Raw genomic sequence first — 19,702 nt, 5'->3', positions numbered from 1 at the left:
TATTTTTTTTGCTCGTATTTCAGGAGATGATTTACCAGTTTGACTGAGATTAAGTAATTTCTGCACGTTTAATCCAGAAGACTTAAATATCTCTGTTGTTTTGTGATTTCAATAGAATAAATGTAAAAAAGATGAGCCACTCCAGGGTATTTTTGAATCTCTGATTAGTTGTGTTGGAGCATGATGATTAAAATGAGCTGTTTTCAAACATTTGTTGCACTTGTTAACACAGGAGATGATACATTTGTGCCAAAATTATCTTTGGACATGAAGATAGCACAATGCTGTTATTTAATGTTGAAAATTACTGGAAGAATAATTCAGAATAGTAATTTTTCCAAACGGAAAACTCAAATATGCATGCTAGTGGGATCAGTTTTAACATTTCGTACTGGAGAACGTTTAGTTCAGCATTTAATTTAGCATATGGGGCCGCTATTTGTTATATTTTTAAACTAACAGCTTTGATTGGTTTAACCCTGCAGGTGTGATGGCAGTAAATTATCCCTGGGAGAAAATGTTCCTGTCCAGCCTCTAAACATTTTCTTTGCTCTTATTTCAGGAGATAATTTGCCAGAAGAACACTGTAAGTACATAAAGCTTTTCCCCCCCGTCTCCTTCGTTTTTCACACATTACTCACCCGTTTCTCACACATATTATGTTGTGTAAAGAACATGCTGGTTTATGAACGGAGCACCGAAAGCCTTATGCTTCTGTTCTCAGCGTTGTAAAGGTTTGCACTCTTGCAGCAAACTGTGGTTGAGGAGCTGTGATAATTGTTTGGTGAAATATAAAAAAAGCCTCTTCTTTCACTTTCAAGATGCTTTTTCCCCACATGACAGCTGCTTCGTGTGATTCACCACACATGGTGCATGAAACAGCTCAGGCACTTTGAGAATTTGGTTTGCAAAAAACGGCAGCAGCATTCAAATAAGGTGGTTCCTTAAAACTGAGGAAATCCTGTTTTTAACAGGCAGATTGGACTGTAACCTCTGCACAAAATCTAATTTGCATACAGATTCTGATGCAGATATATCTCATTCTTAACCTTTATCGCTTTTTGCAAAAACCGAGGCAACAGATAAAGCTTCCTACTTTGCTACACCAACACATTTTGCCTGATAAATGTTGACTGATGTGAGATATAAAGGCTGAGATTTTCAGTGGACAGAGTTGACCCTGCTCTGCATGAGACGCTCTGTTCTCCGACTCCTGCAGAGTGAAAAGTGCTGATTATCTCAGAATCAGAGTGTGAACTCATTCATGTCACCCACTGTCATTTGTTCTCCCTACTTCCTGTAAGACGCCGGCCTCTGAACTCCAGCAACCCCCTCTTATCTCATCCTGCTGCTCATAAAAACACAGTTAAAATGCAATTCTCTAACAGCAGACGTTGATGCTTTCACTGCAGAAAAACTAAATGATACCAAGTGATTTTGGTGTAGTTTCTAGTGCAAATGTCTTGGTACACTTGAAGTAAGTCAAAACTAACTTATGGTAAGGTGCGGTAGTTTAATTTATATGGCACATTTCCAGCAAAGGCAATTCAAAGTGCTGCATAAGTAACTTATAAAAATATCTTGTTATAAATTAATCTGCTAGTGGAATATTAATGAATTATTTACTTAAAACAAGCTCCTATTTCTTGCTGAAACATTTTTTGTAAGTTAGTTTTGTCTTATTTTAAGTGAACTAAGATATTTGCACCAGAAACTAGACCAAAATATTTGGTAAAATTTTGTTTTTGCAGTGTTATTTTTCCAATTTTTTATGCACACTCGTCACATATAACATCGACAGTGACGCAACTTTTTAATATTATTTTTACATTTCTCTCAAGAATAAAAACATTTCATAGGAGTAGAAAGGAGATCTGTTCTTGTCTGAGTGCAACCAGCCACAAAACACAGCTGTATGATTGTACTGTGATTTATTTTCAAGATGTTTTTTATTTTCAAACTCATTCTTGAGACGTTTTCACACCTGATCGTCCAGTTGACTGACCAAAATCGACCAAAATTTCAATTTTTTGTTACATTTTCACGCTGCACTGTCAAATGATCCAAACTAACTGTAAGACCAGTATATTAACATAAATGGGATCAATCTGAATTGTCAGTACAAAACACTGAAATCACACACACAAAAAACGTTGTCTTTAATATTCTGAGTGCATAAAATACTCTGTAGATGTTTCACTGGATTTCTATCTAAAGCTTGAGTCACAAACTGTCTGAAATGTGATATTTTTAACTGCCTGCCATCATAATTAAAACCCAGGTAATTGGTTTGTAATTTTGTGGATCCGTTTACAGCGATTTCCAGCAGCTTTATTTCCAAGTACACTCACTGTGTTTTACAAACTACCAAAGATTTCATGCTTGTGTGGAATAAACAAGGGATTCTCTGAGTTAACAGGCTGTTCACATGCCTCCTATGTTTTTTTTAAAATTATGTTGTGTTTTAATGTACAGCACTTTGTATCAGCTGTGGTTGTTTTAAAGTGCTTTATAAATAAGGTATGGTATCTAAAATTAATGAATTCATTAGAAAATATGTAAGTTGACCTTAAATATGTTAAAATTGACAGGACAATTTTCTCATATATATTCTTTGTTGTTTATGAACCATTGCTAGCTAGCTTGGTAATGTTTATCGGTCTATCATTGGTAGATGCATAAAGTCTTAAAAGTGGATTAACTTTATGCACAATACAAAATAGTCTCATTTAGTCTTATTCCTTTCAGAATGAGCTTTTTTAGTGCCTTTTATCACTTTAAATCGTATTAAGTTGCCTGCTTCCATGCATTGCATGGCAGGCACCTATTGTTCTACACCCAATAGAATGTCTCATTATTATTATTTATTTATTTTTCTTCCGTCACCGTTAATGCGGCTCGTACTGCTGCATGCACCCCCACAAAATGTTCACGCCTAGTCACTCCCCCTAATTCAACGTTTTGACTCATATGTGAAAATGACTCCAAAGAGATGCACAACTACACAACTGTGCATCTTTGAAAAGCAGAAGTAGAGCTTCCTGCACAACTAACAAGAATGCAGCAAGTTGTTTCTGGATTGGAAGTCAACAATAAAACACTTGTCTTTTCCAGCAGCCATTGTACAGCACTTACAACGGTAAAACCTGCTGACCAAACATGCTGGAGCTTAGCCTGGGTTGCTAGGTAACGAGCTGGGCTTCACTGGGGTTGCTAGGAAACAAGCTGGGCTTCCCTGGGGTTGTCGCCTGCTGATTTACGATGTTACATTCCAGACGTTTTTGAAACTTATGGTGGCCGACAGGTGCAAATGCGCAGCAACAGAGAAAAGATGCAAACATAAAAAGAGATGTTTTTATGTTTGCAAATGAAATGCAGCAAACAAAAAGAGAGATGCAAACAGAAAGTGCTGAAAACGGAAGTGCTCCAGACCACTAGGGGGAGTCGAACAAAAACAGCTGTGTCCAAATTTAGGCTCTACTTCCTTTAAAACGGGTGCTCAAAAGCAGGAATGGCGACAAGATAATTTTTGCTGTATTACACTTAAAAGTACACAAAATGATTTTTTACAATGTTTTTAGGCGAGATTGTAGATGTACAGATCTGAAATATCTGCTCGGTTCATTAATAAACCACCTAATTCCAATATTGCTCCGACGTTTTCGGAGATGTCTGCTCTGGCTGCATTAACAGCCAGCTCCCCTCCAGGTTCAGTACACCGAGAGAGAACCCATGTCTCAGTGTTTTTTGTAGCATCTTGGCTGTTTTTAGAAGCAGTTGAGACTCAAATGGAAGATGTGAGTTTTGCATAATATATTCCCTTTTGGTGAAAGCTGCAGAAACGCTGGTTAACAACAGAATCTGTTTAATTACGCTGCAACAGCAGGTTTCAGGCTGGCTGTTCAGGATGAGCTGCTAATATGACGAGCTAACAAATAGAGCAACTCGTCATCAATCCCAGGCCTCAGATTCCCCTCAAGCCAAAGTCTGTTTCACCTCAGTGAGCTTTTACCTGTAAACGACTCGTTCAAGTTCCCGTCAGATGAGCTGCAGCTGTTCTGAAACATTCAGGAGCTCCTGGAAACAAACCTGCCATTTGATTCCTGTGACGGCATGAATCATACACAGACGGTAAAGCTAAATATAGCAGCAGTGTTTTGCAGCACGCTTTAGTTAAGAGAACCAGGGGTCGGGGTGTTATTGTTTTTTTCAGAGAGTTGATGTCATTATCCTCTGTTGCACAGGAGGAAGTTGTTATCAGTTGATAGATTTCATCGCTGCACCGTGCCGTCTTTCACTTCCTTTTCAGTGGCAGTGAAGGCATCAGCTGAAAGGCTGAAAACATGATCGATTGTTAGTCAGGAAGCAGCTGCTTTTCAGCTTCTGATGCTCATCTAACAGGTTTTTTTTTCTTTTTGAAAACATTGCAAGGTTTTCTTTTTGTGCTTCAGCTGTGTGCACATACCACACATTTCCTCTTTCTTTAATTAGCAGCAAAAAGGCCACCAGAGCTTTATCATTACAGCCAAACCACAGGTGTCTACAAATGAGATGTAAATAAATAGCCCTATCAGTGCTGTTAGCTGCAGCAGAAATAAGACATGAAGCAAAATAAAAGCCAAAGATGGAGGAAAGTGATGGTGTATGCAAAGGTTTGCAGCAGGTCAGCATTAAATTTCACTGTAATTTGTTCAGTGGACTGAGGAAAATGTTAAATCCATCGAAGTGCATACCTGTCGGTGTTTGTAGAATAAAAAATCAGCTTTTAAGCTTTTAATGACGTAGTTATCGCTTTTCTCACAGCTGCTGTGTGTTTATTCTGACTTATTCACAGTAATGTTTTGTGAAATAAAAAGCTTTAAGCAGAGGAAGCAGCTTAAACTTCCTCTGAAACTCTGCTTCCCATCTATTTACAGTAAAACGCTGTCCAGTTTATTCTCTATCAAGTTAGTTTTGATGGGAATTCAGCAATAAAATTAATTGTTTGTTTATATATGAATGAAACAAAATATTGTAACTGAAGTTTAGAATATTTCCAGATTTCAGAGCAGATGAGGAATATTAAACGCAAAAGAGCAGCTTTTTGATGCTCATCTAGCGTTGATTAGTATTAGCCAGACATAAAATGATGGAATGAGCACTTTTACTTTCCTCACTAGAAACAAGATGGTTTCCCAACCACAAGATATTCACTTTTACTCCATTTGTTGCTTTTTGTGTTCTGTATGTCGGTACAACATGTCTGCTGATGTGTGCAGATTTCTTAAATAAAACCAATTTCTCCAAATGTTGCCAACACATGTTTACAAACGTTGATTTGGGATAAATTTCTCTGTTTCTCAATTTATGTGAGATTGTTTAATTTTCCATACAAGTTGCTTTTGTGTAGCATTAAAATAAAAGTTACTTTTCTATCAGAAAATTACCTCTAAGCTTAAGATTGTAACGTTTTGATGGCTACGTTACTGTAGTGCAGCCGAATTCCTGTAAATGATACACAGACTGATGGTTTTACCATAAAGTATAACATGAAATATTTGGTGACGCTGCTGTTGGGAGAAATTGGAGTGCAACAATGTGTCAAATTCTGTCTAACTGAAGGTTGCAAATCAGACGTTTAGTGATTTGAACAATTTAAAACTGACATTTTTTGTCCAGCTGTTCATGGATCTGATGGATAACTGTGGTCACAAACTGCTATAAACACCAGGATCCACTGTAATTTTTGTCGAGCCATTTTTCACCACTTCAGAAAATTACAGTAAAACTGAGCTTTTCAAAAAGTGCCTTCAAAGCCTCAGTTAGGGTGCCGGTTTGTAGGATCTCCAAACTTTTGCTCCTCACTGGATAAATATGCTGTCAGTACTTTTTTCCTGGATGAGCGCTGTCTTATACTGGGTTTGGTGTTTTTGTCACATGAATTCATCACTTTTTCCAAATATCATGTATGATTTCTCATTTAAATGACTATAAGTATTGTAAGATACAAACCCAAACATGAATGAAAAGGAAAAGGCCATAAAAAAGATTGAAAAAGTCCAAATAAGGTTTTGCATAATATGCATTTAAAATTAATATTTAAATGTGTAAATTTCTTTGAAGAACGAGAATATTTTGTGACTGAAACTAAGGATCCATTCACACCAGTCCTGTTTAGTCCACTTTAATCCAACTCTATTAAAGTTTGTCTTGGAAATCTGGGGAGATGTGAATACTCAAACTCCGCCTACAAACTTACATCTTGTTTCAGTCGAAGTGAAATCTGGTGGCATATGTGAACACCAAGCAGACCGGAGACTGCTCCGAAAGCAGGAAGTGAACTATAGCGCAGGGTTTTCTGGGTAAATGCAACCAAAACAAACGTGTGTTTAGCGCTAGCGGGAGAAACGACTCGTCTTTTACCAAAGAAAATCTTAAATTACCCCATTTTTACTCCATTTTTGTTTTTGTAAACAAAAGTTTTACTCAGTGTCTTCTTCTGAGGTTTTTATGTCATTTCCTTTAGTAGTACTTGGTGTAGCGCCCCCACAGGCGAGGAGGTGAACAGGTTTTTCAAAGGGTTTGGATTGTTAGATGCAATGCAGTGTGAAAGAGAAACAGACCAGCTGAAAATGAAACAAAAGTTGCAATTTTGATCCCCAGTTGTACCAAATCTACCAGACTGTCAGGTGTGAAAACACCGTAGATGAAAAACTGCACGTCTCAACTGTTTCTAATCTGAAGTGAGAAGTAAATAAATAGACGATTTCACTGCTTTACTGGTTACTCCAACAGCATGTAATGTTTGTGTTTTCCATCCACAGACATGTTCAGCCAACTACACCTTCATCCCGTACATGGTCACACCTCACAACAAGGTGTACTGCTGCGAGAGCAGCCTCATGAAGGGCCTGACGGAGCTGATGCAGCCCAGCTTCGAGATGCTGCTGGGGCCCATCTGCATGCCGCTGCTGGACCGCTTCATTCAGCTGCTCAAAGTGTCACAGGCCAACTCTCAGTGAGTGCTTTCCTGCAGTGTGTGTGTGTGTGTGTGTGTGTGTCATCAGCGACCATCCCGTGGCTGTGAATCTTTCATTTTGGTCATGTTGCAAAGATTTTGTAACCTAATAAAAAGTCTTTCGCCACTGCGGCTCATAAGAAGGGATGTTGAGTGAACAAACATCCTGTTTTTGGCTGTTCTGCAGAGGAAGAACTCTATTTACGGACCATTTTTATTGACAGCAAAGGGTTCGAGCAGAAATGGCAAAGCTGTAAAATGCACCAATTCCATGTTCAACATGGAATTGGTGCATGTCTTCTTATTCCAGGGAAAGATGGTGATTGTAGATGCAGACCATTGTACAGTTTGGTTCAGGGCGGTCTCAAATGCTGTGAAGTCATAATAGAAATAATTTTAAAGTTTGCTATGTCCCTGTAATTAGTCAGTACTTTGCTGAAACACATTTTTGACGTGAGATTATCAGTTTTTGACATTATATCTCAAGTTGGATCAATAAGATCTGTGAAGATCAATGTTCAGTTTATGCCACAGATAAAAATGAATTTAGGTTTTTCTCTTAACTGGCCCATTCTAATATTTGTGTATCGTTTAATTAAAACCAGGTGTGTCCAACTACACGTATGAGCGCTGGCGTTTTTCATGTTTGAGATCTGCTCAAAATATTTAACTGTTTCCAAAAAGTTGAATAAATACCAATACTTTTGCTGTCAGTTAAATTTAACTGTAATATATTTACCTTAGGAGGAGGATGGTCATACATTTATTCACTTTATGCCCAGTTTGAGGAAACCTTGCGGTTGTTTAAGAGGAAGTTAAAGTTCTCTACTGGCATGGACTTCCGCTGAAGGTTATATAGCATTGTTATAGCTTTAAAAGAAAGGGATTTTTGAAATTGAAAATGTTTCACCATTTATTTTAGTAAATTAAAGTGTTTAAAAACTGTAGTTTTTGTCTTTTAAATGGGACCTATTATTCAAAATTCACGTTTTTGTGGTTCTAAAAACTCCGAAGCACTTAAAAATAAAAACTACCCAGGTATTTTTAGTAATAAGAAAATGTTTTTATGCGTTTCAAAAATAGCCCGATTGTTAAGTCATAGTCCACAAGCACTGTGGGTTACCTAGCAACCTCAGCAGAGCCCAGTCCGTCACCTAGCAACCTCAGCAGAGCACAGTCCGTCACCTAGCAACCTCAGCAGAGCCCAGCCCGTCACCTAGCAACCCCAGCAGAATTCCAGCACAGTTTAGGAGGGAGGTTATATGAATTTAAAGTGACAGAGACCCTAAAACAGCTCATTGTGAAAGGAATTCAAAACCAGACTAAAATCTCATTGTCTAAAAATAATTTTGTAAAAAAAAATGTGAAGACCTATCATAAGCATTCATGGGTCACCGTGGCTTTAATAAATGAAATTATATTTTTTTATTAACTCATATTAACTCAGTCTAATATAAAAACGTGTCTCAACATAAATCTGATTGGTTTTTCTAACTAAATGCATCGTTTTTGTCCTGCAGCCAGTATTTCAGAGAGACCATTCTGAACGAGATCCGTAAAGCTCGGGAACTTTACACCGGCGTGGAGCTGTCAGCCGAACTGAGCCGAATTCAGCAGAGGCTGGACAACGTGGAGTGTCTTTCAGTGGACGTGGTCATCAACCTGCTGCTGACATACAGGGACATCCAGGTGAGCACTGAGCTATGAAAAACGACATGGGATCATGTTGTTCTGAGCAGCAAGCAGCAAAAAAGACAAGATATTTGCCTCCTACTTGAGGACAGACACGCACTGAGTTAGAAAATGTTTAATGCTGTGTGTCAGACTTGTCTCCAGGTTGTACTGTTGCCATGTTTACCCATGTCTCTGTGACAGTCGAGCTGTGCTTGACTAAAACATTCAGTGACTGGATGGCAGCAGTCAGAAATGTCTCCAAGTGTTCAAACTCGAGTTCTTAACTGAAAAAAAAATAGTGAAATGTATTTCGTCTGGCACAGTGTATGAACAAGTAAAATGTTTATTTGCTGCACCTGTAAAGGTTTTAGAAACTCTCTCTCCAGACAAGTTAATTGTTTTCCAGGTGCACAATTAAGAATAAGCACCAGGAAATTTACTGAAAGTCAGATTCAGTTTTATACAAAACAAATGAGTCAATAAGATACCGGATAAAATTGTTTATAACAGATGATACATTAAACACAAACCATTACATAATTGGTGTGCGTGCGTCCCAATTAGATACTCCATTGAAACACTTCATTATTATAGACGGTTCCCACAAGACTGGGCCAGAAGTAAGTCATTCCAGAAATCCGCCATCTTGGTAGGCAACCGTTAAACAGCGCTACATAGGAGCAGCATTACCAAGACTTGAATTAGTTTTTTAAACTGTTTTCTGCTCTTTAGTAGAAACAGTTCAGTATCTAGAAATAGCTCTTATGAATCAACGAGTCCATTGTATTTTTGTTGATGATAAATGTCTGAATGTCTGTAATATAAATACATTTTTTAATCTATTACTCATTGGTAATAGTTGATTACTAAAACAACCATTAGCTGCAGCCCCATTTAGCAGAAAATCAACAACAAAACCTCAAAGTTGAGGTTAATGTCACATTTAAGAGCAAAGTAAACTCAGACGTACCGACTGAAGGTAGATGTCTGGAAGAGGTCACCTCAGCCACTTTCATCCCTTCAGAGGATCGTTTCTCCTCCAACACAAGTCGTCCCAAACCACCTGCGGAGAGCTTGTGGCGCATCTTTTGTGCCGCTCATTTTAAAACTTCCATTCTTCCCCATCTTTCATCTCTGCTTTGTGTTGCATTCATTGTCCACATCCTGCTGCTCACCAAAAGCATCGCACAGCCTCATGAATCTTTCATTAGGACAACAAGCATACAGGATGTCGTGAATTATTCAGCAGGCAGTGGCTGGAGTGAATATGTAGGCAAATATAAGGAACAAAAATATGATGAAGAGCCCACTCAATTACCGGCATGCATTCGCTGCTCGAGAGAGTGGAGTGTGCATGAATACGGTGCTGAAGTCAGAGTTTTGCAGGAGCTGCTTCTGTTCCGACAATCTTTATGTCAACACTAAGGGTGCAGCAGAAACTGAACTGCATTGTTTTATTTGCCTTCCAGGATTATGAGTCCATTGTGAAGCTGGTTGAAACTCTCGAGAAGCTGCCGACCTTTGACCCCATGGCTCATCCACACGTGAAGTTTCACTATGCCTTTGCACTGAACCGGTAAGACAGAAAACATGCAAGTAGCATTCTGCTTTACAGCCTGCTGATCTGCCAAACCGAAGGCTTTAATTATTAGATGTTACACACAGGAAACTATTTACCACATGGAAACGTTTCTAGAAGAAACATCTTGGTTTATTTTGAACGATGACCTCTGAGGGACATTGTAATTAAAAAAATAAAAAGTAAGGGTAAACTCAAAACTTTTTGATTAATCTAAGAGATTTTCATTATTTTTTTTTTTTAGCAAATTTTAGACTTATGAAACTGAACTGTTCAGTTTTCTTTTAGAATTTCTTTTAGATTAATCTAAAAAAAAAATTGAGTTTTTTCTAGAATTTTTTTATGAGATTAACCTCAAGTTTTCTGAGTTTTTCCTAACAAATTATTGACTTCTTAAACTCAGAAATTTCCAAGTTTCTTCTTGAAAAATTCTGAGATTAATCTTAAAGTCCCAGATTTTTTTTCTGCGAATTTTTCAACTCCTCAAGATTAGAATTTCTTTTTTTTTTTTGTAGAAAATTTCTGAAATAAAGTTAAAAATTTCTTGTGGTTTTAGTAGAAATGTACTCCTCCTTTTTTTTCTTTTCTTTTTTTGTAGTTTTTTATATGTGAACGTATTGGGCCGAGTATTGATACTAAAATCTAAAACCAAAATGTTACCAAATAGTCAAACCAGAAATTCACTTTCCAAATAATAAACGACATTCATTCGGCTTTCTTTGTGTTTTTTTTTTTTTTTTTAGTTTAAAGATGTCATAACTTCAACTTGAAGACAAATTGACCTCTGTTCTGTACCCAGAATGCATTGCTGCAGAACTACCCTGTAGTGAAGTCTAATGGGGGATTTTTATAACTTAATTGTTTTTGTCTTTGTCGGGCTGTTTTAAACTATTTTTGCTTAACTTTATCAGTATACTGAAGTTCACATATGTAGGTTTTAAGTGACTGTTTATTATTTTCCAAACAGAAAATCCTCAGTATGTCACAGATGTGCCACACAGTTGGGTTTTGACTGCTTCTTTCACACCAGTTGCTTTTCTTGTAAAACCTTCCTGCAGTTTTTATGGTGCATCTGCCTCATTCAGCAAATAAAGGATGATGGTCATTAATCTGGCAGCAGTTGTTGACACCGAATGTGAGCGACTTTTCAGCTTACAGCTGCAACCTGGACCATTTCTGTTTGGCTTCACAGTCGCACAGAATAAATGTTAGACAGAAAATCTACCGTTCGGCTTCATGAGCAGAATGTGGTGCAGATATTTTGTTCCAGTTCGCCTCACAAAAGCTGAGATGAGTCACTGTACCTGCAGATAAAGTCAAGGAGATGTGTGGTCTGATTTATTTTTGCTGAGAGAAAAAACATGCAGCAGAGAAACTGCGGTTCAGTTGCATGCAGTAAAGAAAATAAATGTCTTATGCAAGTAGAAAATATAGAAACACATTTATAGAAGTTGCATTTTAAGGTTTCTGACATAAAAGCCCAAAATTTAAAAAACAGTTGTGCAGAAAAGCAAGAGTAATAAAACAATAATAGGAGACGCTTCCTTTGTTGCAGATGTTAAATGCCTGCTTTTTGTATCAATGACTAATGTAATCTGTCAAGAAAATCTGGAAATTTAACACCAATGTAAGTGAAATTATTAAATTATGATGCGAGATGTGCAAACCAGACACTTCCAGCATCAAGTTTTCTGAATTTGTAGCACAATTTCCAAAAATTGCTACAAATTTTGCAAGAAAACGATTTTTTTGATTACATTTTTTAAGATTAAAGTAGAAATTATGTTAAAAAAGGAGAAATTATGAGAAAAAATTAAGTCAGAGTGAATAAAAAAAGTGGAAAAGGTATATTAACAATAAAGTAAAAATCAACAGTCAGACCTGCAACAGGTAAGCCTCGCCTAAATGTGCCAATGTGTAAAACCAGACTTAATAGCTAAAATCTTTTTCACATTTCTTTTAACAAGCTTTTTTGATTTAAATCACAAAAATTCTAGTTTTTTCTCAAATCAAATTCCAACCTTATTGTTTTAATTTAATTGTGTGACAGGAGAAGAAAACTTCCCAATTCTTTTTCCTTCCAGTGATTAAAACTCCTTGTTAGAAACAGATCTCCAGATGTAAAAACACACTAGTAGCTGTCAAATGAAGTGTAAAATAGACACACTGGTTCGTTATAAAGTCTGAAGTGGTGTAGTAAGGCAACACCAGAAATAAATATTCAAAATGATCCAAACACAAACATACTAAAACCCTAAGGCATAAATATGTGTATGTAAGTATAAAAATAAAAAGCTTCAAATATTTATGGTCAGAATGCTGTAAAACAAAATAAAATAGATTGAAAATGTATTGAAATTAAGTTCACTACAACTAAAATATTTTTTGTATGTTTTAATAATAAAATCAAGTTGTTTATGAACAAAAAAGCTTAGAATGTTTTGAGTGTTTCACATTAGATAAGTGCTAATGTAAACTTTCCTTTTTTCTTAGTTTTGCCATTTTGAGACAAAAGTGGAGACATTCGATTCTCCTGGTTTTAGATTTTTAGGGACGCAGAAAGCCTGTTGGTTCTGTTTCACATTTCTATCAGCTGTACATCTTTTTATTGCTTCAGTAGAAAAATGCCGTCCTGCACCCAACATGTTTTGCATTTTATCCCGGCCTGATTTGAATCAGTGGGTCGTTAAAAAGCCTTAGCAAAAACTTTAGCAGATAATTCCATTTAAATCAGATATGATGCCAAAACATGAACTTAGCTGTCCTACTTCAAGATTTCTGTAGCTTCCTAGTTATTTCTAATTTACTAAAGTTTAACGTGAGGTGCAGTGAGGCTGTTTGACAGAATGAGGATGCAACAAAACTCTGGCGTACAGCAGAGATGCCTCTGCAGGAAGCCTGAGGGCTTTAATTACAGTGACATCCTGTAGAAACTCACCCAGATGACCATCCTTTAGGCTGGTTTGGGTGTTCAGAAAGCTTTTACGCTCCTGTGGTGGAAGGTTAAGCATGATTTATGATGCCAAAAACTGAACAGTTTCTGCTACGTACACAGTTAAAACCAGATGTTTACATACCACAGCTAAAAATACACAAAACTTTCCTTACTGTCTGAGATTAAAGCAGACTAAACCTTCCCTGTCTGCGGTCCTATTAGAACATTTTTATTTTTTCAGTGCCAGGACAATGAGAGTGAGAATATTTTTTAAAGTATTTTCAATCCTTGGTTTCTTAAATGTCAGACTTCCTGCTTTCTTGTGTGAGATCTTGTACAAATCGAGATATTGGACCTCCACAGGTTGGTCTTTAAAGCGATCATATGATTTTAAATCCTTCATTCTCACATTTGAATCATTCAGTTGTGCTCTTTTTAAAGACTGAATTCCTCACATAAATGCAGAAATGCTGCCAATCATCCTCATGTATGTGCTCTCCTTTCTCTCTGCTGTGCTACAGCTAAGGATAAACAGTTTTCCTGTAATGTTGAGTCTTTTCTCCACCATTAATACTATTGGCAGCGCATACACGAGCATGATTGACAGCGCTAACACCCTCCTTGTAGCTCTGATTGGTTGTTTTTGACCGTTTGGATTTCTGGAGATGGCAAAAGCAGCACTGTGAGAAGCTTGATTATTTATTTTTCTATTTTTCAAATTATTCGTCTCTGATAGGTTTTTCCATATTTGTTAAAAACTATCATTTATAAAAGTTACATATTGCACCAAAATCAAATGCAAATGTATGGAGAAAAAAATCCCTATAAAATCCTCTCATGTTTCTGGCACTTAGCAAATAGAAATAATTTTTATAATCTTAACTGACCTAAAACTGGAAAAGTTGCATCTGATCTCATGTTAGAAAATATACTTTTAATTCAGTGTGTATAAACTTCATGTTTAGGCTGTGTCCAGTTAAGCAACATTTTATTGGTTTGTTATGTAATTTGGTTAAATAAAAGTGCTCTATTTAAAGAAAGACTAACTGAATTCTTTCACTGAAGTGTTGTTATATAATTACCTTCACTTTGGTTATTTCACTGTGTTCTGACTCAGCATGGTGCGGCCCACTCGGAGCCCTTAAATTAACAATATGTGGCCTAAATAAAAGCCGAGTGATTGATGTGAAGCTGTTGCTATGCTTCCCTAATGAATCGTCCACTTTATAGCGGCTTCTGTCTCAGTTATGTGGGTGTTGAACAACGAGCCTGTTGCTCAGGTTAGCGCCTGACAGGAGCAGGAAAAGAATTGCCCTCTATGCAAATACGCATCAACAGCGTGGAGAGGAGAAAGGCAGGAAACGGAGAGCGGGACGAGGAACGTGCAGGTCTGTGTGGGCCGTCGCCATGGCGATGGCCGTCAGGCCTCGCGTGGTATTTAACCTTCACACCCTGGAGAACGCAGATCTTTTTTGTTAATTTTCAAAGCGTGTCCAGAATAAGTCTTCCTAATCTAAACTAAAAGATTTATTGATGGGGGAAAACGTTGGTAGGAGACATCGTGGAGTTACATCCACTTCCTTCAAGGTATTCTAAATAAAGATAAAAACCAGAAATGACTTTTTACTCGCATTTTGCTGCCATTTCAGCTGCTTTGGGGGGTGAACCTCTACTTAGGGGCGAGTATTTATCGTATCATTTATCATTTATCGTGATAAATTTCTTACCATACGAATTTTGATTTAGCATTGTCTCGTTAATTTCCAATAAATTATGTTTAAGACCCAAAACTGTCTGAACTATTGGGATTGTTAGTTACTGTTTGTTCAAAAAGACAATCAATACATATCAATAACTTTGAAAATATTATTAAATTCATGTATTATGTGTCAGTCAGAGTCATACGGTCACCTAAAAATAATAAATGGTTCTTATTGTCACTTTTACAGTTTTTATATTGGTACCACAAAATATTGTGATAAAAGCTGAAGTCCATATCGCCTGCCTCTTCTAGTTTTACACATCTGGAGATTAACATTTTTATAAGCTCAGTCAGGCTGAATGAGAAGCATCTGTGAAAATTAAATTTCAAATGTCGCTACAGATCCTCCACCTGAACTTTGACTAGACCATACTATCGCATGCATATGGTTTGATCAAAGCTACTCGGTTGTAGCAGCTGGATTTACGCTGAGACTATAATAAACACAGAATAAATCTATTTCATGTTGGTATCTTACATAAACTCTTCATAAAACAGCTGTAGCTTGACAAATAAGGAGAAGTTCAGTATGTATGACTTTATTTGGAAGATAAATTATTATTAGTATGTAGAGAACTGTGCAACAGTCTCAACTAATGCCACATTTCTTTAGTTTCCAAGCAACCACACTTTCTGCTGAGGTGGATTTGTTTATAACTTATTTGGATGACCTGAAAATCTTTCTTTAGACTTTAAAAGCTGCACCTAACAGTTATATTAATTAATCTATTGGTTACTCTGACAATTAATTGTTTAATCTGATTTTAATAATTCACATTCTGCAGATTTTTCATTTAAGCATTTATTAGAAATACATTTTAAAAAAATCCAAAATTAAATATTTTATTGCCTTTCATGCAATAACATGGCATTAGTTTAGTGAATTTGAACCTTGTGAAGCTAAATCTGAACAACTTAAGGAGTTTTGGGTAAAACATATTTACAGACAAATGTTTTTGTTTGTCTTAAATCCAAAATGCATCCATTTTTTTTTTTTTTACAGTTTTGGCCTTAATTATTCATTTGAGTATTTTTGTTCTTTCAGCAAATTGGCTTTTTTTTTTTAGTTTATGCTCCGATTAATCGATTAATCGTTATTAATATGATTAATCGTTTCAGTCTGATTTTACCTAATTTGTGGCAGAAATGGAACAAAACCTAAGTTTTTAGAAGCTACTTTTTCTCATTTTAAGTTTGTTTGTAGGAGACATCATGAAGACAGATTAAAGAGAAACTTATCAGAACATAATTACCCTCCTCGTCCTGTAACGCAGCTCATTATTGCACGAATATCTCCCCAGATTAAGAATGTTGTAATGACACTTCAACATTAAGACAGTCTAATTACGAAAGATATTCCCAGTTTTCAACCAGCAAGTCTGGATCTGTGCTCCAAGCCAATTAATTAGCATCTTTGTTATTGCCAAACGTCTCACACAAGTTGGAAAGTGTGTGAAATTAGATTTCTGACTGACTCGTTGTTTTCCGTTTCTGCTTTTTGTGTGTTTTGACACTCGTGTGTGTTTGTGTGACTGCAGGAGGAACCTGCCTGGTGACAGACAGAAAGCGCTGGACATCATGCTGCCCCTGGTGGAAGGGGAGGAGCAGGTCGCGTCGGACATCTACTGCATGGTGGGCCGGATCTATAAGGACATGTTCCTGGAGTCGCACTTCACCGACACTCAGAGCAGAGACAAAGGCACCCTGTGGTGAGAAAACCAGGCGGGACGACTGATCTGCGTATCGGTTACATTCCTGCTCATTTGCCTCTTCCAGACACTGAGTCACCAATAAATATTGTTAAAATAAGTTTTTTGAGGGACAAGATGCATAATAACTGTGGTGACTCACTGTAGTTCATCATGACAAGATGCTCTAATCCAACATTTCCAATTAGTGGGAAAGCAAAACGATTTGTCGGTAATAAGATTTATGGTTTGTATTTTCAGCAAATTGCATCTGATTACAGCAACAGAATGCAAAACATCCTTTTACATTATTCAGTTTGTCACACTTTGCTGCAAATATGCACAAAAAATGTGAGTAGGAACAGAAAGGGTGTCGGTCATGTTAGGATATTAGATTTTAATGGCGTATAAAAGGAGAGAAATGTTCAAAGTTTCATCAGATTTGAATACCACATTGGATACAATAAATTTATATTAGTTTTATTGCACTGCAAAAAATGTTATAAGTTTATGTTTCAGTGAAACCCAAAGATTCATTATTTTATAAAAGGAGGGGGGGAAAGAACATGGGGAAAAATATAAAAAAGGAAAACTGGAAGAGTGGGAAAAAGAAAAAAGAAAAATGGGGTAAATAGAAAAATTAGAAATAAAAAGAGAAAAATGAAAAAACTTAAAAGAAGAAGCAAAAAATAAAATAAAAATTCTGAAACCTTCCAACAAGTTTTTCAAACTTTATTGCAATGAAGTTGTTAATCCTGCAGAGCATTTAATTTGACCATTAAAACTAAATGGATAAAAACAAGAATAATGTTGGAAGATTTTGCATAATTTTGCTTTTTTTACTATTCATTGTAGTTTATTATGAATAACACTTCAACCCAACACAAAGTCATATTCCTGCAGAAGCTTCATTCTTATAAACCCTGTTGTGAGAAAAAAAAGGTTTATTTTAATGTAAGCTGCATCATAATAACAATAAAATCCTCCACAGCATGAAGTCAGATGTGAGTGTAAACAGTTTGTCTTTCCGTTGGAGAACAGCGAAACACTCGGGACCAGTCAGAGCAAACTGAAACCTGCCCAACAACACAAGCCGTCTGATTATCGCTAACAGAAAACGGCAATTAAAACCTCATATATTTGTTCACTGAACATGCAGCAGAGATAATCAGCTTCCCATCTGGCTGGTATTTTCAGTTTCCATCTAAAAAAAAAGAAAGCTTGCATGGGGCTCTAATAAGTTTCGCACATCATTCTGCAGCAGAGCAGATTGGTCATTAAATGAATGAAATCTCTCGTTATTTGGAAGCACTCATGATTGCAGGTTGGCAGTTTGTGGCCCCAGCTCAATAAGTCTAATTGTTTTTTCCTCCATCCTCAACTATCTCTGAAAGCCCTGTGAATGTTTTATGATGCCTCCGAGAGGCCTGGGTTTTTGGGATGACGCATTTCTTGGAGGAACCGTGTTTATTGGACTTTGTGTTCTGCTCTCAGGTTTAAAAAGGGGTTTGAGTCTGAGCCAACACTACACTCTGGCATCAACTATGCGGTTCTCCTGCTGGCAGCTGGACACCAGTTTGACTCTTCGTTCGAACTCCGAAAAGTCGGTAAGCAGACCTGGTGATTAACCTGTGGCTTTTTAAAGTTATACCTGCCTTTGTGCAGGAAATCCTTCGTTACGTTGAAACATTTTTATGTCCTCACATCAATCTTCTACGTATTTTAAAGTGAAAAATGGTTTTTATTGGGTTTATTTTTTAAGTGCCTGTCATAAATGGTGCTTTAGCTCTGATTGTTTCCTCAATAACAATATAAACGTTGATGGCTCCCTCTCTGTCGGGGTGTGCGCTCATTATGTGTTCAATAAAGACTAATGAGCCCAGGAAGGCTTGTTTGTCACAGAACTGGGTTTTCCTGGTTGATTAGAAGTCTGTAAACCTCCTTCAGAAGATTGCTCCTTTATTCACAACTATTTCTGCTATGTTGGTGTTATTACAGGTGTTATTACAGCTAAGCTCATGTGTTGAATGTTTTTCCTTTAGTGTTTAAAGTCTTTTGCTTGTAAACATTTTCAGCTTTAAGGTGGCTTACATATCACACGTTACTCCATTTACCTGGTAATGATGGGAAAATGTAAATCTATTGGGAAAAATGTATTATGAGTAAAATTTACTTTTTCATTTTTAAGAAATTACTTAAAATTAGCTTGTATACTGCCAAAATACAAAATCTTACCAAGTATCTTTGGTCTAGTTTCTAGTGAAAATATCTTATTGCACTTGAAATGAGACAAATGAACTTAGACGTAACATTTCAGGAAGATATAGGAGCTTGTTTTAGGTAAATAATTCCTTAATATTGATGAAAAAGTTCTTGTTCCAACGCTGATAAATTAACTTATAACATGGAGAAATGTCTTGTTGAATCATTTGCCAGTGGAGCTAGTTTACTTCTCCATCAATATTAAGGAATTATTTACTTAAAACTAGCTCTTAAGTCTTGTTGAAATGCTTCTTTTAGGTTCATTTGTCTTATTTCAAGTGTACTAAGGTATTTGCACTAGAAACTAAACCAAAAATACTTGGTATTACTTTCTGTTTTTGCAGTGTTGAAGCTTTTAGTGACTGAAACTTTCAGTCTACCTGCAGCTGAATACTTTATGAAAAAATGATCAACTCTCCTTAACAGTGAAACTAAACATGCAAAACTGAAATCCCAACTACATATCATCCAAGCGGAGCATTGAAGTACCTTGGTGTTTGTTTGAGTTTGGTCCGACTTGTCAATGTTCCTAAGAAGTCAATGTTTCCTTTTTTGGATGAAATGCTCATGTGCGCTGACTGGATTCTGCTTTCCAGGAGTTAAACTGAGCAGCCTGCTGGGGAAGAAGGGCAGCCTGGACAAGCTGCAGAGTTACTGGGATGTGGGCTTCTTCCTGGGCGCCAGCATCCTGGCCTGCGACAACACCAGGGTCATCCAGGCCTCCGAGAAGCTCTTCAAGCTCAAGGCTCCCATCTGGTGCGAACATGTACAAGCCTTTCTCAGATCCTAAAAAAAAAAAAAAGCA

The 19,702-nt window shown here is 36.8% G+C and overlaps 1 protein-coding gene across 1 annotated transcript in view; it reads left to right on the top strand.

The window, feature by feature from the left end:
- The window catches only part of map3k5 (mitogen-activated protein kinase kinase kinase 5), a 70,805-nt gene that overhangs the window by 19,447 nt on the left and 31,656 nt on the right, over positions 1-19,702 (top strand). The window contains exons 3-9 of the mRNA XM_007575803.2: positions 563-586; positions 6,804-6,997; positions 8,518-8,686; positions 10,141-10,247; positions 16,486-16,656; positions 18,130-18,242; positions 19,494-19,653. Coding sequence (XP_007575865.1) covers positions 563-586; positions 6,804-6,997; positions 8,518-8,686; positions 10,141-10,247; positions 16,486-16,656; positions 18,130-18,242; positions 19,494-19,653 — 938 coding nt within the window. The remainder of the gene's footprint in view (positions 1-562; positions 587-6,803; positions 6,998-8,517; positions 8,687-10,140; positions 10,248-16,485; positions 16,657-18,129; positions 18,243-19,493; positions 19,654-19,702) is intronic.

The sequence above is a fragment of the Poecilia formosa genome, unplaced genomic scaffold, assembly GCF_000485575.1.
Source record: "Poecilia formosa unplaced genomic scaffold, Poecilia_formosa-5.1.2 Scaffold1, whole genome shotgun sequence".
Classification (NCBI taxonomy): Eukaryota; Metazoa; Chordata; class Actinopteri; order Cyprinodontiformes; family Poeciliidae; genus Poecilia; species Poecilia formosa.
The sequence above is the reverse complement of the archived record's forward strand: the minus strand, read 5'-3'. Positions and strand labels throughout refer to the sequence as shown.